At 43.1% G+C, this 22,970-nt stretch overlaps 1 protein-coding gene across 1 annotated transcript in view; it reads left to right on the top strand.

Annotated features, from left to right (window-relative positions):
• Window positions 1-22,970, top strand: part of PCID2 (PCI domain containing 2) — a 593,048-nt gene that overhangs the window by 370,253 nt on the left and 199,825 nt on the right. Inside the window, exon 8 of the mRNA XM_044071205.1 lies at window positions 8,757-8,860. Within this exon, the coding sequence (XP_043927140.1) occupies window positions 8,757-8,860 (104 nt within the window). The remainder of the gene's footprint in view (window positions 1-8,756; window positions 8,861-22,970) is intronic.

Genomic DNA, 22,970 nt, shown 5'->3' with positions numbered 1-22,970 from the left:
ACATAGAGATATCTGTCATAATCCTTCCTAGATGACCATGACCATGTCTGCTGTTCACTTCATCTGGAGACTCAGAAGGGAGCAGGACATTATGGGATAGAGTAGGAGTTAAAGCTACCAAAAGCATGTTGTTACCATGGAAATAAACATGCCTTTGGTGACCACTGCATCATTTCCAGTGCCCAAACCAATTTCAGAATGTTAAATTAAGCTTAGTAAGTACAGTATTTAACATTTTTTTCAGTGTATCTTTGTATTCATAGCATTTTAGTGCAGCCACAAAATTGCCTTTGTGTACCCTGCCATACTAACATGAGCCTGTTTTACTGCTTTGTCTTGTGGTTCCCAGAATCCATTTTAATTCCCCTTTGTATGAGTCATGCTGGACATAACGAAGTGAGAATTTTTAAACTGCTGTGTAGTTGAGTAGAAGTATTGTAAATAGCATCTTGCATACCTGCTGGAACCTGATGATGATTTTTTTTTTTTTTTTTTTTTTCTTTACATTAATTACCCAGACAGCTGTTAATTTAAAATTTTATCATTGTTGTAGATGAAACATTGGTTATTCCTGTTGTTAATATTCTCTGTGATTCTTGTACCAAAACTATCAGTGATTCTTTTGACTTAATATTCTGTTGTGTACATTACTGAACTTTGGCTTCCGGTCTGAACTTGAAAATGGTCCAGGTGGATCAGTATTCTGCCTTTGTTAAACTAATGAAAATAAGATATTATGGTAAACAAGAAATTTATAAAGTACATAAAAAGTAATACTGCTATTCCCCAGTGTTTATAGTGGGAATGTTTGAGATTTTTAATCTTGAATGCTGTAAAAATGTGCTGTATTTGCTCAAAATTCCTCTGCCAAATCACATAGGAGGTTATGTTTAAACAATAAAAGGTTGGACTTTCCTTCCTTTACTTCAGTGTCAAAGAAATTAAATTTTAAAATGTACAGCTTGATTTTTGGTAAATCATACTGGAACCACATTTTAGGCACTAAAGAAACATGAGTTGTTGAACTGCATGTGGGGGTTGATTTTTCATGTAAAGTGTGGCAGGCATTTCAATGTTTTATTAAGAACATTTCCATATGTGTGATTTCTTTTATAATCTTTGGTCTTTGGCAGGGATTTTTTTATGATTTCTCTTTTGGAATTCAGGATCTTTCATGAGCTTAAAACATGCTATTAAGGCACACATTCTGTGTTTTATACATAGTGACAAAAGAAATACCAGTCTCATGTCATTACGTGACCGTGTTTACAGTTCCTCTATCAGACTGGAGATAATGCATTCGAGTGATACATAATTCTGTGAAGATTTTCTCATCATATTTTGTAAAACTTTGCTAAGAATTTTCTCTTGACTCATCTTAGATTCTATTGGACTTATCAAAATTATCAAGTTTGAAATGAGACATTCAGTTATTCCTTAAATAGACTATTTTTCCTCGAGTCATGGTTGATCACCTAGTTAATGAATGAAATATGTCATGTCATGTTGCTAGACAGAATATATGTTTGTGAATGAGAGGGAGGACAGAGGAATTGTGACGATGCAGGGAGTAGAGTTGGTGAAGGTGGATAAGTTTAAATATTTGGGATCAATAGTTCAGAGTAATGTTGAGTGTTGAAGAGAGTGCATGCATGGTGGAGTGGGTGGAGAAGAGTGTCAGAAGTGATTTGTGACAGACAAGTACCAGTAACAATGAAAGGGAAGGTCTTCAAAATGGTAGTGAGACCAGCTATGTTGTATGGGTTGGAGATGGTGGCACTTACGAAAAGACAGGAGTCTGAGCTGGAGGTGGCAGAATTAAAGATGCTAAGATTTGTAATGGGTGTGACGAGAATGGACAGGATTAGGAATCAGTATATTAGAGGGTCAGCTCAGGTTGAATGGTTTGAAGATAAAGCCATAGAGACAAGATTGCATTGGTTTGAACATGTGCTGAGGATGGATGCTAGGTATATTGGGAGAATGATGCTAAGGATGGAGCTGCTAGGTAAGATGAAAAGAGGAAGGCCTAAGATAAGATTTATGGATGTGGTGAGAAAGAGAGTCTACTTTATCCTCTGGAAATCTGAAAACCCCGAATACAAATAATGCGACACATAAAGAGCGAACCGCAAATACGTCAGAATTACTAAACCGTGAAATTTCAAACCTCGAACCATCATAGTCGGCCAACCCACCACCGCAACTCACAACCACCCAAACAGTAAAAACAACACATGCATACACTAACCAAAACCCTACTTCTAACTCTAAATTAAAGCACCCAAACCCTACTACTAACCCTACACTAAACCCCATATACAAAACTGTCTATGCACTATCCTTAACCCCTCCCTAGTCCTAAGGTCCGTAACTATCACACACTTACCTTACGGAGCTATACCGCAGATGGGCCAACTATGCAAATTCGATATTTCCCCTTTTGCGGTTTCGTTCGCAGTATTTGCAGTTTGCTGTTTGTGTCACGCTATTTGTATTCGGGGCTTTCGGCTTTTGAGCGGCTAAAGTAGATCTGTGAGAAAGGACATGCAGGTGGCTGGTGTGACAGAGCAATATGCAAAGGACAGGAAGAAATAGTAACAGATGATTCACTGTGGCGACTCCTAGTGCGAGCAGCTGAAAGAAAAAGATGATGTTACTACCCTGTAATCCAGAATGTTGTAATGTTAATTGTACTAGTAATTAATGTGGAAGCGAGTGCCTTTTGGACTGCTGTGCATTGGACTGCTGGCATCTGACCCTTTGGAAACTGTTATTGGATTTTTCAGTACTTATGCAACATAGTTAACAAAAAAGAACTGTGTGTATATTTGGTTTGGGGGGGGTGGTTAACATAAATTTGTGATTTATAGTAGTATATATGCAGTAAACTGAGGGAATAGTAATTTGATGTCCTTCAAGGATGCATCTGCAGTCCTAACATATGGGTTGTCCTGCCTCAGGCAGCCCTTCGGTCGGCCGGATTCCAAAGTCTGGGTCTGGCCTCGGCTGATGTCGCACTTCACCCGACGTCATAGCTGCTGTTTATTGGGTATAAAGGCATCAGCCGACGCCATTTTCCTCAGTCTTTCTTGCCACGTGGTGCCCGAAGCAGAAGCTGTTCGCAAGTGCCGGTCGGTCAGATCCAGAGATTTCTACTACCGAAGACTTCTAAAAAGCTAAGTACCCCGTTGGGGACTCTTTCTTGCCTCAGCCGATGTCAGACAAAGTAAATAATTGTTTAACTTGTGGGAAACAAATACCTCATAAGGATTTCCACTCTTACTGCCTTCCTTGCTTAGGCCCAGACCACGACGTATCAGCTTGTCTAGCCTGTGCTTCCTTCAACCGACGGACACTTAGACGTCGGTCGGAGTTTACAGAGGAGTTTTTCGGTCCCGCTTTTGCATACAAAATGCCGTCGGAGACTCCGACTACTCAATTAGCTAAAAAGCGCAAGGAAAAGGACCGACATTCGCGGCCCGCGGTTTCGGCTGAAACCACGGTTAGGCCAACCGCGAATGTCTTGGTTTCGGCTGAAACCGAGCCCCCGGTTCTTCCTTCGGCCGAAAGCATGCCTCCGATAGTCGAGGCCTCACAGAGCATGGCTGAATCTGCTACGGAATTTACTGCTACAGTAGCAGGCACCCAGGATTTGTCAGACACTATTCCTTTAGACATATCTACCCCTGCACGTGGGGCTGCTAGACCCCCTGCTTCCATGTCTATCAAGGCTTTTGCCAGGGCTAAAGCAGCTAAATCTTCTAAGGCCTTACCTGCCAAAGCTCCTTCACATAGGCCTACCTCTAGTTCCCAAATACTCAGCCTGGCTGAGGATCTCATTTATTTGATCAGAGGATCCCAACCTCCCCCAGACAGGGCCTCTCAGCCCCCTCCAGACAAGAGGCCTAGGACCGAACCCCCGGAACCTGTCTCTACAGATTATTCCTCGGATGACTCAGACATTTCAGACCCTCACGAAGGCCCTTATTCTCCTTATGAGGATTCTGATGCAGAAGACTCCATTCCTTCTGCTTCTCCTCCTGAAGAATTTTCCTTTGGGGAAACCTTGCATGCTATGAGTAAACACTTCCAATGGCAGGGCCAGGATTTTTCAGATTCAAGGAAAAGGCTAAGGACCTTTTTACACTTACCACATCATAGGCCTTTAGCCATTCCGCCAGTACTAACAGTTGTTGATGATGCATATAATGATGCCTGTACTGCTCCTGATTCTCTTCCTCCGGCCCCTGCCAAGCCAGACAGATATTACAGGGTCCCGGACACACACTACCATTTGTATAAGGCCCCTGTTTCAGACCCTGAAACCATTTCACAGGGCCCTAAAGGTGTGGCAGCTGCCTCTGCCAAAAACCCTCTTCCCTCTGAAAGGGAATCTAGAGCATTAGAGAGATGGGGTAAAAAGGTTTATACTTCCGCTACTCTTTCGGCCAGGGCCTTGAACTGTCAATTTCACATGATTCAGTACCAGGAATTTTTGTTAGACCAGCTAAATAAAAAACTGTCTTCTCCTGAACCTTTAGACCGCAAGTCCCTTCAGGATTTGGTACATAACTCTCAGCAGGTCAGTAACCATTTCTTAAAATGTGGCTATGATGCACTGGAGGCTTCCTTTAGATCAGCTATGACTGGAACAGTGATTCGAAGGCATGCCTGGTTAAAAGAACAATCCTTACCAGACCATGTTAAGTCAAAACTCCTAGATGTTCCAATGGAGAAACAAAGTTTGTTTGGCTCCCCTGCACAGGAGGTTCTAAAGAAGGTGGAAGAAAAAGCAAAATCTGTCCAAACAGTCAAGGATTTCTTACAGGTCCAACCTCCGAGGTTTAGCAGAAATTGGCCTTCGAAGAATTGGTCCTTTCCAGACAACTCCAGAGCGCAGAGAGGCAGAAATAGACGCCCAAGAGGCAGAGGTCAATCTAGGGGTGCCTACAGGGGACGTTAGTGGCAACCTGCCAACCAGAGAAGTACTGCCACAGAATCAACTACAACCACAGGGCAGACACAATGACTTGGCTCTAGTTCCGCCTACCAGGGAACAACTGGAAGCACCCTTGGGCGGAAAACTAGCCTTATTCTCCGTCAACTGGCATTACATTACAGGAGACAAATGGACTTTACAAACAATAGACAAGGGCTACAGGTTTCACTTCCACACTCTACCAAAAAAGAGAGGAATGCCAAACCTACCACCAAGCCAAAAAACAGACGCTCTAAGACAAATCAACAACTTACTAAGGATGAGAGCTATAGAAGAGGTGCCACCTATGGAACAAGGCCAAGGATTTTACTCCAGGCTTTTCCTTGTACCAAGAAAAGAAAATCAATGGAGACATATTCTAGACTTGTCCGCACTGAACACATACCTCATTGTTCCAAAATTCAAAATGCTGACCCTCCAGCAGCTTCTTCCCATGCTGGGCAAGGCTGGTGACTCTAGATCTCAAGGAGGCATACCTGCACTTCCCTATATGACCAGATTGCAGAAGACACCTCAGATTTCTTGCAGGATCAGAGCATTATCAATTCTCAGCATTGCCTTTTGGCTTATCTACTGCGCCCAGAGTATTCACGAAATGCCTGGCATCAGTAATTGCTCATTGCAGACTTCAGGGAATTCAAATTTACCCATACCTGGACGACTGCCTAATACAAGCGGACAACAAGGCAAAATTAACAAAAGATTTGGTAAATGTCATACAACTGTTGCAAGCCTTGGGATACACAATCAACATGCAAAAGTCAAGACTAGTACCATCCCAAAGGATAACATTCTTGGGTGCAGAACTAGATACATCAACTCAGATGGCTTTTCTCACAGAAGAAAAACAAAAGCAACTACCAGTCTACTTCATGACATTAACAACACAAACTCAGCTTACTGCAAGGAAAGTCCTGCAAGCCCTGGGCTACATGGCATCCTGCATAATATTGGTTCCGCATGCCAGGCTGCATATGAGAAAGCTACAATGGTACCTAAGGAATGTATGGGTCTCAACACAAGCACAGTCTAGAAGCCCAGATTCCAATAATCCCATGCCTGAAGCAAGAATTCCTGTGGTGGGCTCAGGCCTGTCAGTTGAACAGAGGCTTGCCTTTCCACAAACCTCAGCCAAGCCAGACCATCACCACGGACGCCTCAGACCTAGGATGGGGGGCACACTTGGTGGACAAGTGTATACAAGGCCTATGGACCCAAGACCAGCTGAATCTACACATAAATCTAAAGGAGATGCTGGCAGTGAAACATGCGATCCAGGCATTCAGACCACTCCAACAGGGTCATCTGCTGATAAGGACGGACAATACCACAGTCATATGGTACACCAACAAACAGGGAGGTACACATTCATATCCTCTATGCCGGATGGCAATGGACCTGTGGAATGTGGCCCTGAATCTCAACATTCAACTTCAGGCCAGATTTGTACCAGGAAAAGAAAATTCTCTAGCAGACACCTTAAGCAGAACTACCACGGATGCTCACGAATGGATGCTGCATCCAGATATCTTCAAAGCCATAACAAAGAAATGGGGACTACCACAGATAGACCTGTTCGCCTCCCCACACAACCACCAATTGAAGAAATTCTGCACCAGAGCATACCACCCACTTGCTTGGAGGATGGACTTCCTTTTCTTCAGCTGGAAAAACCTGACAGCATATGCATTTTCACCTCTTCCCTTGATGTACAAAGTTCTACTGAAGATCAGAGAGGATCAGCCAAGGGTAATTCTGATAGCTCCAGACTGGCCGAGGCAACATTGGTACCCGCTACTGAGAAGCATGTCTCGGACACACGCATGGCCTCTACCTCTATGTCCCTTACTACTAACACAGGACAATTACAAGATCCTACATCCAAACTTGAAAACACTGCAGCTAGCTGCTTGGAATATTGCATAAAACAAAATAACCCAGGTTTATCTCAGAGGGTTAAGGACATTATCCTGGAGGCATGCAGACCCTCCACAAGGAAGACTTATTCAGCCAAGTGGAAAAGATACCTCATTTGGAGTGCAGCAAAGGGAGAAAATGTCTCATTGGCAAACATAGCACACATCCTGGAATATTTAGCAGAGCTGTTCCACAATGGCCTGTCTTACTCCTCCATTAAGATTCATGCATCAGCAATTTCAGCAGAATACAACATGGATCCTCCTGTCTTCTCTCATCCTCTACTCAGGCAGTTCTTGAGAGGAATCAAAAATGTAAAACCTCCAAGGAAACCACCTTTACCTACATGGGATCTCAACTTTGTGCTGGAAAAGTTAACACTTCCCCCTTTTGAACCAGCAGCAACAGCAGAATTACAATTCTTGTCTTGGAAAACTGCTTTCCTGCTAGCAATTACTTCAGCAAGAAAAGGGTATCTGAATTACAGGCATTAATGGCAGTACAACCCTTCCTTATCTTCCATCAGGACAGAGTCTCTCTGAGAACTAACCCTACCTTTATGCCAAAAGTGGTCTCCAGAGTATCATTGAACCAAGCGATTCATTTACCTACATTCTTCCCCAACCCACAGAACAGGGGGGAAAGACTGCTACATACCTTGGATGTGCACAGACAATTACGCTACTATCTGGACAGAACTAAGACCAGCAGAAAAACTGACCAGCTTCTGGTAGCATATGCAACAGGAATGCAAGGAAACGCAATTTCTAAACAGACAATCTCAAAATGGATAGGAAATTGCATTCGATTTTGCTATTCTTTTCATGGAAAGACAACTCTTGATAATATCAGACCTCATTCCACAAGAGCTACAGCCACCACTACAGCTTTCCTACGAGGAGTGGCTACCAAAGACATTTTAGAAGCTGCTACTTGGAGCTCCGTGCATACATTTACCAAGCATTATAATCTTCCCTTATACTCTAGATCCCGAGCAGGGTTTGCAACTGCTGTTTTGCAAGGGATCTTAACTACACCATCTTTATCTTAGTGCCTCCTCCCCCAGTTTGGCTATGGTATTCTACCCATATGTTAGGACTGCAGATGCATCCTTGAAGGACATAGTACAGTTTTGTACCTACCATAAATGTAGATGTCCGATAGGTATGCATCTGCAGTCAGGATTACCCACCCTCCTTCCCCTCTGTGGTATTCCTAGGGTATTTACCCCTCTTTTAGCTAGCTGGGGGAATCTATTATGGTGTATTTGTTTGTATATATGTATATAGATATATATTTTTATATTGTTTGCTCTCTACTGTTTGGAATTATTTGCATTTATCCAAATTTAGCCTTCCTAGAGGGCACCTGGCATCTGGGGCAAGAAACACTGAGGAAAATGGCGTCGGCTGATGCCTTTATACCCAATAAACAGCAGCTATGATGTCGGGTGAAGTGCGACATCAGCCGAGGCTAGACCCAGACTTTGGAATCCGGCCGACCGAAGGGCTTCCTGAGGCAGGACAACCCATATGTTAGGACTGCAGATGCATACCTATCGGACATCTACATTTATGGTAGGTACAAAACTGTACTTTTTCTATTACTGTAACTACAGTGTGTTACTACATTTGTAGTTTTATGTGGAAATTCTATTTTATGTGGTCATAATACGAATGCTGTATGCATACTTGAAAGACGTGTCTGGTGGTTTCTTAGTTTTTCTGTGCAAAAAGGGAGCTGGGTCTTTTAGCTTGACAAAAATGGCTTTATTTATTGAACAACACTGCATTTAGTAATTATGGATTTTAAGTTTTTTTTTCTTTTTAAATATTAGGCTGATCAGCAGCTGTCAAAGAAAGGCAAAGGCAAAACAGGTGACATGTTGGAAAAAGCAGCTGAGCTTCTGATGAGTTGCTTCAGGGTCTGTGCCAGTGACACGTGAGTATATTATTTATTTAATTACTGGGTAGGTGCATTGTTTTATGAGAACGTTTCACCCATAACGTGAGAGATGCTGAAGTTTTAAAAAATAGTATGATCTGAAGCAGTTAACTTCATTTGATCATCAACCTGTGGTTCCGGATCCGATACAGATCCAAGCCGGCAGCTTGCCAAGCTAAAGATCCGAGCTCCAAGCTCCTCCCCCTTACTCATACTACCCTGCAACCTCCTTCCAATCTCCAGATCTCGTTTGCTGCGGCTTCGCCAGCAAGAGATTTCTGAACTCCAGGAGGTTAGTTAGGTTTAATCTAGTTTTTTCAGTCTGTGTGCACCTCTTTCTGTGTGAAACAGTTCATAACTCTTCCCTTATTCCCACATTGGGTGTTTTTGGTGTATAGTTTTAAAATCTTTGTAGTTTAGAGAGTTGCTTAATTTTCAGTTGTGTAGGCCCCCCTTCCCGCCCTTAGCCAGTGTCCATGTGTGTCTGCCCCTGACTTAGCTAGCTAAGCAGGAATGTCAGAAAGTCAAAAACTGACTTTCTCTAAGTGCACAGAGTGTGGCCATAAGCTGTCCCCGGCCGATAGCCACACTCTGTGCGTAGTCTGTTTGGGGGTCCCTCATTTAACAACTGGCTGCAAATTTTGTGCGGCCTTTAACCCCTGGGCCATGCGGGATCACAGGACCAAGCTGATTCTTGTGGGTCTTTTACCCGCAGAGTCAGCTATACTTCTTCTGTTCCTTCATCTTCTTCTTCAGCCATGGCTGTGGCTGTTCAGCTTTCTGGCCCTCCTCCCCTGTCCTGGACTCCCACCTCTATATAGGGAGAGAGAGAGAGGCCAAGAAAGACAGACATAGAGAGAAAGAAAAAGTGAGAGAAAGAGAGAGAGAGACTGAGAGAAGAGTCACAAGAGGCAAGCCGACTCAGATCCGTCGGCCCCTCCCGCCAAGGTGTTATTGTCTCCATAAAAAATTGCAAGACCGTCTTCCCCTCGGCTCCGTTCTCCACGATTTTCCCCGGAGGAGGAGGGTCGGCCCGCTTCAAGGTCGTCCTTGCATCGACCCTCCCGGCTGGTATCGGTGGCATGGGCGAGGTCTATTAGGAGCCTCTCTGAAGCCGATATGGACCGGATGATAAGGTTTCTACAAACTCAGTTGCAGATGGGAGTGTTGCTGGCCCGCCCCCCCCCCCAGCTGGAGCGGAGAGTTCGGCCCTGACTTTCGCCCTGATAGCTCCTTCTCTGATCCACCCTCGGGTTTCAGAGTCTGTGGATCCGAGGAGCCCCGGAGTCAGGGGGTCGGCGCTGATGGTACCTCCTACCTCGACGCTGGCCATGCCCTCGAGCCTGTCAGATCCGTTGGATCTGAGCTCTCGGAGCCAAGATCTGGGCATCGGATCTGAGGGGATGAGTGTGTCACCGGCCCCGTTGTGGTCAGGGCATACTGTCTCCTTGGGCCCGGCTGTGCTAGCCACGGCTCCGATCCCCTCGTTGGATCCGAGGGGTGTGGCTACCCACACCACCAGCTTCAGGGAAGCCGGTTCCCCTTCGTTTTTCAACGTTGTGGAGAGGGTTCTCTCTGGAGGATCAAGGCTCCTCACTCTTTCCCTCCGGTCCATGGCAGCAGCTATAAACCTCATTCCTTGTGCACGTCTGCATATGAGAGTGTTACAGTGGACGTTACAAGTTTTGTGGTCTCTGCTACATCACTCTCTAGACTTTTCAATTCCTATGAGCAGAGTGTGCAAGAAGTCTCTCACATGGTGGCTTCAATCCTAGGAATTACGAGAAGGACGCCCTTTTGTAGCACCTCCGCCCCAAGCCACGGTGACCATGGACGCCTCCTGCTTAGGGTGGGGGGCACTGCTCGGGCAGGACTGTCCAAGGCACGTGGACTCAGAGCGAGACCATTCTGCATATAAATGTTCTAGAGATGAGAGCAGTCCTTTTAGCGTTGCAGGCCCTTCATGCCTCTCTTCCTCTGGGAACTATTGCTATCCAGTCAGACAACATGTCAGTGGTATGGTACATTAACAAACAGGGGGGGACCAGGTCTTATCCACTTTGTCGAGAGGCCATGAGAGTACAGGAATGGGCGATCTCCACCAACCGCTTTCTGATAACGCACATTCCGGGTCGGTCCAGCATCTTGGCATACAAATTGAGCAGGACTATCCTTTTGCCTTACGAGTGGTCTCTGAACCCTTATGTAGCAGAACAGATCTTCCTCAAGTGGGGTCAGCCTTGCTGCGATCTCTTCGCATCGCCGTCCAACGCAAAGTGCAGTGAGTTTTTTGCTCTAATTCCCCCAATGGGGGAAGCTCCCAGAGATGCTCTTGTCCATGCTTGGCCACCTGGTCTTCTTTATGAGTATCCCCTGCTTCCACTCATGACAAAACTTTTACAGAACGCCCGTCAGTTGGTTAGCAGAGTTGTCCTCATAGCACCATTCTGGCCTCGTCAAGTTTGGTTCCCTTGCCTGTGGTCTCATCTTCTAGCTCCGCCCTGGATCTTGGATCCCATTCTAGATCTTATTCATCATCCCTCAGGAATTACTCCCCCGAATCTGGACAGTCTCATGCTCACAGCTTGGTTACTCCAGTTCCCTTAGTTGCTGGGACTCCTGGTATCTCGTCCCCATTTAAATCCATCCTTATAGTGGCGCATAAGTCCTCTACCAGGAAAGTCTGCAGTACTAAGTGGAAACGTTTTTCCATTTGGGCTTCAGAGAGAAATCTGGATCCCTTTACCGCTCTGGTTCCAGTGGTGTTAGACTTTTTGTCTCGTATTTTCCAGCAAGGGGCCTGCTCTTCCACAGTGAAAGTACAACTGGCAGCCATTTCCCATTTTCATGTGGGGGAAAATTCAGGCTCCCTAGCTGCTGCCAGAATTTGCAAGACTTTTGTGAGAGGTACTTTTCTTCTAAGGCCTCCTATTAAGAATTTTTCCCTGCTGTGGGATTTGACTTTGGTCCTTCAGGCCTTGGTCGAGCCCCCATTCGAACCTGCAGCATCATTTGACTTAAAATTCTTGTCATGGAAAACTGACTTCCTGGTGGCTATTACTTCAGCCAGGAGAGTGTCGGAACTTCAAGCCCTGTGTATGAAACTGCCTTACCTAGTGTTTCACAAGGATAGAGTATCTTTCAGGACTAACCCGTCTTTTCTGCCTAAAATTGCTTCGGAGTCAAATACTAATCAGTCGATTTAATTTGCCTGTATTTTTCCCTAATTTTCAAAATAAAGGGGAATATAAACTTCATTTGCTGGATGTGCACAGGCAGTTACATTTTTATTTGCATAGGTCCAAACCTTTCCGTAAATCTGATCAGTTTTTTCTTTCCTTTGCTAGACCCTTTTTGGGATAACCAGTTTCAAAAGTGACTATTGGTAAGTGGATTTTGCTTTGTATTTTGCAAGCTTATAGAGAACTTGAGTAACTAGCCCCAGAAGGGGTTCATGCTCACTCCACCCGTTCTGTGGCTACTTCGGCTGCATTCTGGTCTAGAGTTTCCCTGGACGATATCTGTTCGGCTGCTACCTGGACTTCCTGTCACACCATCATTACTCATTATAAACTAGATTTGGTGTCTAGAGGAAGGGCTTCCTTTGGCTCTGCAGTGCTCCGGAATATCCTTCTTTAAGGGCCTCCCAAGATTCAGGTAGCTTGGGACTCTGTTCCACAGGTAGACGATCAAATGAAGTTAACTACTTCAGGTAAAGAAGTTCTGTACTCACCATAACGTTCCATCTAAGTAGTTAGACTTAATTTGTCAGCAATCTTCCCTCCCTCCTTCCCCCTGACCTTGATGGTTATTTGTCTGTTTGGGCTCGATGTCCTGAATGTGGCAAGCCTGATGGAGTTCGTGTCAGGTCTTTTTGGCTTAGGTTGTTGGGTGTCACATTGTTAGGTGGCAAACTCGATCTGAGGATTGGAAGGAGGTTGCAGGGTAGTATGGGTAATGGAGAGGAACTTGGAGCTCGGATCTTTAGTTTGGTAAGCTGCTGGCTCGGATCCGTATTGGATCTGGAACCCACAGGTTGCTGACAAATGAATTCTAACTACTCAGATGGAACATTATGGTGAGTACATAACTTCTTTTTTTGTTGTGAAACAAAAGAAAATAAAGTAAAGGATACAGGACTGTCTGGGCAAGAATAGGGGTAACTTGAACAGTTAGGAAACATGGCTATCTGTTACTATAGAAGCAGCTTAATTGTAAAATATTAGAGACTGCTTTGGAATTGGTCAACTTGGTAAAGTAACTAGAACCACAGCAGATGAAAGTAAACTAAATTAGTATGAATTAGACAGTTCAGTGTGTCATAAAGTTAAAGTGGGCAAGTAGTTTACTTAATGTGTGTAGGAAGGTATTTTGTGACCTAATCATTACATGTTCCTATTTCACTGGCCTGTCCGATCTGATTGGTGGGACTGGAGCAGACTGTCCGATCTGATCCAGTCATTTGCCAGTGCTCTCTGCCTCAAGCTGCTGAACTTTGCCCACCCTTAATGCTTTGTACCTTACTTAATATCAGTTGGGAATGGAATGATCCGAATGCCATAAGGTAAGTGCCCTCTTTTTTGTTTAAAAGTTAGCCTTTTTGCAGAATATTTCACTTGTCTAGTTTTCTGGTTAAGTGCAACTCTTAGCTTTAACTCTGGAACTTTTTTATTTTCAAATTGTAAGGATAGATGTAGCCTCAATTCCTCTCAGCACTTGCATTGACTACCTACTGCTCTCCCTTTTCTCGGCCTTATATCTCTCGGCTGCATTGGAAAAAAAAAAAAAGAGAGAGGAAGTAGTATTGTTGTTGTTATTATTATCATCATCCTCTATTGTTTCTTCCTTGTTTTTTGTAGTTGGCGATTGTATTTTGTTGTTGTAGCCTAAACATGGGCTCAAAATCCTGCCTCAGGACCTACATTATTCATGCATTATTTGTTTGCGGCCAGGCCACTTTAATGTGAACTCCTGCTTCCAGAGCACTTGCAGAATGATGTAATATCTTAATAATAAAAAAGGTCTTTTTTGATCGGATGGGCGGAACCTGAATGGCTAACTGAACGCAGCAGTATTTTAGAGCTCCATATAACTAGTTAAATAAGACAGGAAAAAATATTCTTTTTTTTCTTCAGAGTATAAAATCGTATAGATAAAGGACTAATTTACATAATTAGAAACTTTGGTGAAGTTTTACATATAATTTCCTGTCAAAAAGCTTGGAGATATATTCACTTGTTAAAATGAGCAACTCAAAGAATTCTCATCAGGATGCTGCCTTAAAGAAGGAACTATAACAAATGGCATCTACCCTGCAGGAGTAATCTTTGAAGGTGGATGATTTTAAAGAGAACCTTGAAAATCTTAAAACAAGCAGTCAAAAACAGGCTGATGCCCTCAAGGAAATGCTACAGCAACACCAGACAAGGATAACAGGAATAGAGCTTTCTCTAAATGACTTAGAAAGCAAGACTTAAGGAAGTGGAAACACAGAAAGAACTGCTTCTTAAACAAAACACTTGGTTGGTTAATAAAGTAGATGACTTGGAAAATAGGGAGAGGAGAAATAACATCAGGATTTTCGGATTACCTGAAAACACAGAAGGTGAGGATATTATTTCCTTTTTATCAAGCTGGATCCCTGACTTTTTAAATTTAAAAGAAGGACTTTCATTTGGCATCGAAAGGGCACACATAGCTCTTGGGAAACCTGCCACTAACTCAAACTCTCATCCTAGGTCAATAATTATCAAATTTCTTTCATACTTGGACAAGGAACCTATTTTAAGATCTGCTTGGCGGAAGGTACCTCTAAAATATAAACAGAGCCTGATAAGATTTGATAACGACTATTCATCTAGAATAATGGAACAAAGGAAAAATGTGTGGCCAATGATAAAGTTTCTGAAACAAAATAACATCAAGGCACAACTTGCATATCCGGCTAAGATAAGAATACTGTATGTCAACGAGATGAGGACTTTTATTGACTTAGAGGAAGCCTCTTCATTTATTAAAACTAATAAAGTGATTACTTTACCAGAAGATATGGATTAGATGTCACCTTCTCTCAAGAGAACAAAAGAAACGAATGTCTGGACAGATGTCATAAAGAAGCAAAAGACTGATATTGTTACAGCCAAATCTCTCAAAACATCTACTGTGATATGAATTGTTTTAACATTAAAGGACCAATTTTACTGCTTGGAATTTTATAACAAAGGTAACTAACTACTGGAATCTTTATCTATATTTTTTGAAGATAGATGACACATGAGAGTTTTCACATTACCTCAGGTATGTAAAACGGGGTACTTTTCTTTCACAGAAGGAGGGTTATATAGCGCATAAAATATTTATACTGTAAATCAACATACATAGTATATGTGTATTTTCACTTTTCTTTCTCTCTCCTTTGCATGTCCTCCCTGCGGTTCGGTCAGCGTTCGAAAGACGTGTAAATGGGCGTGCCTTTGTTGTGAAGGTTGGACGTTGAGCTGGCACCTCGGCGTTCGTGAAAATCTACTGCCAATCATTAGCTGACCAGAGTTCCGCTGTGGCGATCCCTAACCGGGAAAAGCCGAAAGACAAACAACATTTCTCTCTCTCCTTTCTTTTCTTATTATTTATTTTAACTGCATCTTGTCTCCCTTTCTAAATTCTCTCCTATTTACTATACTAATATAGTCTGTATATATTTAATAACTCACTATCTATATATAGATAGATAATAGTCTAAAATAATGTAGTTTTAAGGTAGACTAATTGGAATAGTGAACTTAATTAATTGTTATTACAATATTTATTAGATTAATGATAGTCACTGTTATGCTTATTGGGATTGGGGACATGTTTGTGATTAATTCTGAAATGTTCCATTCATGTACATATTTCCTTTGAATTATTTCCTTTTAGTATTAACAAATACAAACGTTGCCAGTTCGATTCTCAGAGCGTCTTCTGTGTGGCGACATGTGTGAATGGGCGTTCCTTCTTTGAAGGTTGTGCGTTAGGCCTGGCAAGCCAGCACGTAAAAATCTACTGCCAATCATTAGCGGACCGGAGTTCCGCTGTGGCGACCCCTAACCGGGAAAAGCCGAAAGACACAACAACTCAGTTTAACATGCTGATTTCACAAGCTGTCTGCAATGTAAAAGTTTCATTTTGGATGTTACTTGAAATTCAGTCTCTAGAGCAGATGTGTCCAACCTGTGGCCCGTGGGCCTGCATGCTGCCCTCAGAGCTCTTCCATGCGACCCACGACCTTTAACTGCACCTTCAGTGTACGCATGTGCCAATACACTTTTTCCGTTTGTTTATCATGACAGTGACCTGTAACCGCAACATTGGTGTGCGCATGCACCAAAGCACCCTTCCCGTTTTGTTTTTTTTGTGCCCAAGTAGGATCTATGTGTTTGCGCCACTGTGTCATTTCGCACTGAAGAGGGATTTATGTACAGATTTGCCGTCATTGCCTTTGAAATGGACAGCACTTAACTGTATTAATAGGCAAGTGCGGATTGAGTGCATGCATGAAAGCAAAATGTTTCTGTGAGTGAAAGTAGGTGTGTGTGTGTGTGTGTGTGTGTGTGTGTGTGTGTGTGTGTGTGTGTGTGTGTGTGCGCGCGCACACACATATTACAGAGAGAGAGACAGTGTGTGTTGTACTGAATTTAACGTACCTGTTAACTGTAAGGATTTTCAAAGAATGTCTGGTATCTCCGAGTTCACAAAGAGTGGTGAACAAATGGGTGGCAATCAGCTTACTAAGTCTTTAAGTGTAGAAGGCTGTGTTTTTTGTCAGAACATCATGTTAGAATTCCCTGAAAATTTTGTTAATAAATCAAAGGGATTGACATATGGATTATTTGGCATGCTTAGTTAAAGTCCAGTTGCTGCATTATAAACAGCTTTTTGAACTTCAACAAATCCATTATACATCCCTCTCAGTTTCTAGTGTTCCTGTGAGGCCTTCTTACTATACCCACCTTGATGATCTTTGGAAAAGATCCAAATGTTCAACAAATGCACTGCCTTACAGGCATTTGTTTTTTACTCTGCTGCCTTCCTCTGTAGGTGTGATGGACTACTCACCTGGCAGTAGAGAGACTGCCTTACAGACCCACAGTTAGAACCCTTTCAGTTTTTAGTGCCATAGTAAATGAAGGATCTCCTGGAAGACTGCTCTTTACTCTGAATCTCTTCAATTGCTGAGGTCAGGTAAGAAATCATTTTGGGTTTTTATTTCCTTTCTCCTCTTTTTTTTCCATCAGTGCTTGGATAGTGTATTTTGCTGCTTCGACTTTTTTTTCAGATTAGAAATTTGGTATGTGCTTGGGTTTGTACTTGAGCACAGTATAAGCCTTATAATGTTTATTTTAAGCTGATTGTTGTTTTCTGGGAATTTTAACCATTCAAATGTGTATGATGGCCATTTGTGAATCTTCAGCCTTTTCATTTTCTACACGGGCTAAGAAGGGTCAACCTGTTCCTAAGCAAACCATTGCACATTGGTTGCCCTCCAGTATCGTTTTTTAATACACCCACCATGGCAAGACAAATCCAAGCAAGGTAAAGGTGCATGCCAACAGGGCCTTTTCCTCTTCACTGCCATATTGGAAAGAAGTGGATCCTGGAAATATTCTACAGGCAGCAATTTGGTCCTCTTTCCATACCTTTATGAAGTGCTACAAACTGGATGCCTTTTCTAGATCCAGAGCAGGCTTTGCTAGGATCATTCTCCATGGACGTCTGGGTCCTTATCCTTTCTCTTCCCAGTTTGGGTAAACTTTGTGACTACCAGAATGCCAGTAAGGCAGTATGTTTGTTGAACATAGTACAGTTGCATAAGTCTTGCTTACCTGTAACAGTAGATGTTCGTAGAACACACTGCCTTACTGGTGGTACCCATTGACCATCCCCCTTTTTTGGATGTACATAGTTTGGTGTTTGGGTTGCCACTGAGCACTGCTCCATGGCCTTTATTGTGTGTGGTTTGATTTTGTTGGTATTGGAACAGTAGGTGTTTGCAAAGCTTGCGAGTCCATCTTCTCTTCCTGGTGGACCCGAGAGATTGAAAGGGTCCATTCTGTGGGTTTGTAAGGCAGTCCCTGTACTGACAGGTGATTGGTCCATCACACCCACAGGCAGGCAGTGTGAGGGATTTGGTAGGCTGCTGTGGAAGGGTAGCAGAGCACTACTACCCAGATGCTAGTAAGGTAGTGAGTTCTACGAACACCTGCTGTTACAGGTAAGTAGGACTTGTGCAACTGTACTTCCTTGACAAACTTCTTTCTATCCCTGCCAAACCTCTCCATGACCTCAGCAAGAGAGATTCAAAGAGCCCTTAGGTACGTGGCATCCACAGTCTAAATTATTTATTTTGCGAAACTCCACATGAAAAAAATTCAGTTGTACCTCAAATCAATTTGGGCACAATACTTGTCATCCTCTTTCCTTCTATATTCCTCTCTTGCCTTCTATGAAGTAATAATGCTTTTGTGGATGATTTCGATATGGACAAAGCCAGGAGTTCCTTTTCTTGGTGGATCATTCAGATAAGGACAAAGCCAGGAGTTCCTTTTCTTGGTGGATCACTCGGATAAGGACAAAGCCAGGAGTTTCTTTTCTTGATGGATCACTTGGATAAGGACAAAGCCAGGAATTCCTTTTCTTACCCCCCCCCCTCGATTGCCCAATGTCTCTGCATATGCATCAGACATGGCTTGGGAGGAAGCTTGTTTAGATGGTTTCAAAGTACAGGGACTTTGGACACAAAAAAAAAAATGAAGAAAGTATATAAACATAAATGAAAACAGTGATTCTCATTGTCTAGTTAGTCCATCCTCTTTGGTATCCAGTAACACTTCAGGTTCTGACAGACAGTACCACTGTTTTGTGGTACATCAATAAACAGGAGGGGAACAAAATCTTACCACCTCTGCAGATCAGTAACGATTACTTGGGACAATGCTAGTCATTGCAGTCTTTTCCTCCAAGTGGTCTACTTTCCATCAGAGCAGAACAGGTTAGCAGACTACTTTGGCAGATCCAGGGATGTTGAACAAAGACGTCTTTCTACAGATTGTCCACAAGTGGAGTATTCCAGAGAGAGATATTTTTTGCCTCCATTTTGAACCACCAGTTCTGAATATTTTGCTTCAGGATTCCTTACAAGAAATCCTGTTTAAACAGACACCTTCTCCTTCCAATGGAAAGGGAAAGGGTAATTTCTGTTTGCCTTTTTCCTATTTTCTTTCATCCAAAAAAAGCCCTCCTGAAGATTGAGGGACAATCCCAAAATTCTCTTGGTGACCCCGTTTTGGCCAGGGCAACATTTGTGCTCCCTTCTGTTCCACTTAGCAAAGGACAATCACCACTCATCACCCCCAAAGGATGGATACTCACAGGAGATGGGTTTGTTAATTTACCCATACCTGACGGTAGCCAGTCTCATGGTAGGAATGACAGACTTTTAATTCCTTTTAGGCACCTTTTTTCAGAGGACATGCTTCAGGTAATAAAGGAAGCAAGAAAACATGCAATTAGTAAATTATATATTTCAAAATTAAGAAAAATTTTTGTTAATGCCAGAAAATAGGATTGGAGCCTGATCAACCAGGATACCTTTTATCATTGAATTATCTGTGTCAGCTGCTCAAGTCTGGATTTGCATGTACCATTATTAAGGTACATTTGTCAGCCATTTCAGCTTGTCTGCCTGTATGGCCACCACTTTCTATATGATTTGAAGTCAAGCAGTTCTTATAAAGCATCCTCCACACCAGGCCTACCAGAAAATGTTTTCCTCATCACTGTCCCTGAATTATATTCTTGATAAAATTTTTGTACTTGATTTTTCTGCTTCTATAAAATATTGTATTTTAAAAGCAGTTATTCTCCTAGCCATAACCTTTCCAAAAAGTGTTTTACTTACAAGCTGTAATGTCTTCTGCAATTTTATAGTTTTCCACAAGGACAGGGTATCCCTTAGAACCTATCTGTCTTTTAAGCCCAAGATGGTTACTGAAATCTCTCTTCAGTCAGTCCATTCACCTTACTACAATTTTTCCTAATCCTCAAAATAAGGGAGACAATGAAAGGTCACCCGTGGATAGTTACTGCAGTATCTCCAGTCCATCCTGGCTCTATACTGGTAGTATGCATCAATAAAATCAGAAATGACAGCACAAGATTGTTGAGAGTCTAAGTATTCAGAACAGTCCCTTCAACTAAATAATTTTATTTCTAAAAAATAAAATTAAATTCTATATCCTCCTCATTTAAAAAAGTGACCGACTCCAGACCATTCCTTTTATAGGTTCATAGGTTGGTACTAGGCTATCGGCCCTAGGGCCTATACAAGCCTAGCCATAACAATTCCCTGGATATTTCTTCCCACAATATTTACTTCCCTGGACCCCTGTCTAGCAGGGCGACTGACGTGATCCCCGGGGTGAATTTCCTGTCTCCCATCCAATCGTCAAGGTTCCTTTTGAAGAGGGCCATTGAGGCGCACTGCTTGACATGTATGGGCAGTATGGGGAGTCTCTAGGTCAGGAACCTATCCCTCCAGCATGTTTTGCTCATTGTGATGACAAGGTTTAGATCCCTGGGGCGTGTGGCTCAGAGGGATTGGGATTTCTTTAAGTGGAGCTTGTCCAATAGCTCAGGGTTTGACATGGCCTTGTATGTTAAGCAGAGATTGCCTCTGAGTAGACAATATGCCACAGATTATAGCTGGAGTTTTTTTAGTGAGGTATTTCTGTAGCCTTTCCAGCTATTGCAGATGTTTTGTGAGGTACATACCAAACGGGGTGTTGTACTCTATAATGGGTCTAATGAAGGATGAGTACAGTTGGACAATGACCTCCTTTTTTCTGGATGAAAGGCCCTTAGTGATGAGGTGTGCCACACAGAAGGATTTCCTGACTGTTGTGGCGATGTGGTTATCGAAGGTGAGACCACTGTCCATCTGTGTCCTTAAGTCTGTTATCACACTTTTGGTGTTTAGTGTACTGCTACCTATGTGTTAATTCATGGGTACATGGTTTATAGGTTCATAGATTAGTACTAGGCTAACTGCCCTTGCGAGCCATTGTAAGCCTAGCCAATTATCCCTTGTGAGACTCAAACCTTGCACCTTGTGTTTGTAAGGCAAACACCTTAACCATTAGGCCACCATCCCAACCCAAAGGGGATAACTATACATTTCTTGACATTAAGCTTGAGCCCATGGCTCTGGCACCAAGCATCTGATTCTGTAAGACCCTTTTGTAGAATATCCACATCATTTGGGGATTCAATAATGGCTCCCAGTTTGCAGTCATCTGCGAACTTTGTTAGCCAGAGTCCCTTAGTGTTGGCCTGTCCTTCAGAGATGTAGATGCCAAACAAGAGCGGCCCCAGGACTGAACCCTGAGGTACTCCAATTGTTACTTGTCTGGAGCTGGATTTGGAGCCTGCTACTTTTACATTGTGGGTTCTGTCAGTAAGCCAGTTGGCAACCCATCGAATGACATAGGGATTTATGCCCAGCGTAGTAAGCTTATCTATGATTTGAGAGTGGGGAATGGTGTTGAAGGCCTTGGTGAGGTCCAGATAGGCTGTGTGGACTACCTTACCCTTGTCCACAGCTCTGGAGACTGATTCGAAGAACGCAGTCAGGTTCAGGAAACAAGATTGGCCCTTCACATAACCCAAACTGTTTGAATGTTGCCAATGTCTTAGTTTATAAGTTCCATGATAATGCATTCCATGCCCTTGCAGATCAGGCTCATCAGACTGATGGGAAGGTAGTTCCCGGGATCCAAGGTGGATCCACCTTGTGGAGTGGGATTACTGTAGCTGTGCACCACTCAGTGGGCACGAAGCCTGAGGTGAGGCTATGATTAACCATGACACTTAGGTGAGGTGCCAGTTCATTTTGTAGTTCATGTAGTACACAGCCTGGGATGTCATCTGGTCCCATGGATGCTGTATTCTTAGCTTTGAAGAGTGTGGTTTCTACCTGTGTGGCCATGGTTACCGGAATTTGGCAATCTTTTGGTATTTAGATCGGCCCTTTATGGGGTAAGAGGGGGGGTGAAGAAGGCACTGAAGCGATCTGCCAGGATATTGGCAATATCCTTGGGATCAGTATATTTAATGCCATTCTGTTGTAGCTCAAAGCAGATCTGAGCATTGCCATTTAGATTCTTGACATAACCATAGAATGCCTTGTGGTTGTCTTTGGAATCTTTGGCAATTTTGTTTTCGTAACTAGTTTTGGAGGATTTTATGAGGGATCTCAGCTTCTTACTGAGGCTGGTAAGGGAGTTTTTTGCATCCTGGGATTTTCCTCTTTTCTGCAACAGTTTCTTCCTTCTGTTGTATAGTTTGTTTATGGCAGAGGACCACCAGATTTGCTTCCTTTTTTTGGAGGAAAGGGTCTTTGTTCTATTTGGGATGGCAAGTTTCATGCACAAGTGGATGTGCTCGTACAGTGCCTTAGTGTAGGATTCAGCATTCGAACTTTCAGCTCCCGTCTGCATGGGTGTCATGAAGTTTGTCACTTCTGACTTGAGTAGCATGAAGTTGGCTTTGGAGAAGTTTTTTACGGAGGTTTCCTTACTGGGGGGGTGGGGGTGGGATGAGGATATCAAGGGTGATTAGCTTATGGTCAGACCTGACCAATGAGGGGGTGACCACTGGTGTGGAGCATCTATCTCCCATGTTAGTAATGACCAGGTCTAGGGTATTGGAGCCCCTGGTGGGACAGTAGATTAGTTGATCCAGGACATTGGAATTTATGAATTCCAAGAACTGCTGGGAAAAGGTGTTGGTACCCGAGTAGGTTTCCCATCTAATGGCAGGGTAGTTGAAATCCCCCAGTATTAGGGTGTTTGGTGGTATCTTAGTATTTTCCAGTATGTTTAAAAAGGTGTAGTGAGAAGCTTGGAGCATGGTGGGAGATCTGTAGCAAGCTACAATTTGGAATGCAGTCTTACCTAGTGTTAGTTGCACCAGGAGAATTTCAGATGCATTGTGTTTGGCAACTAGTCTGGAGGTTTATAGGTTTTATAGGGATAAGCCCTTTTGTCCTCGTAGACGACTTCATATCAATCCA

The sequence above is a fragment of the Protopterus annectens genome, chromosome 5.part0 (genome assembly GCF_019279795.1).
Source record: "Protopterus annectens isolate FY-2018-M chromosome 5.part0, PAN1.0, whole genome shotgun sequence".
Lineage (NCBI taxonomy): Eukaryota > Metazoa > Chordata > Ceratodontiformes > Protopteridae > Protopterus > Protopterus annectens.
Note: the sequence above shows the minus strand (reverse complement) of the source record. Positions and strands in the feature narration are given on the sequence as shown.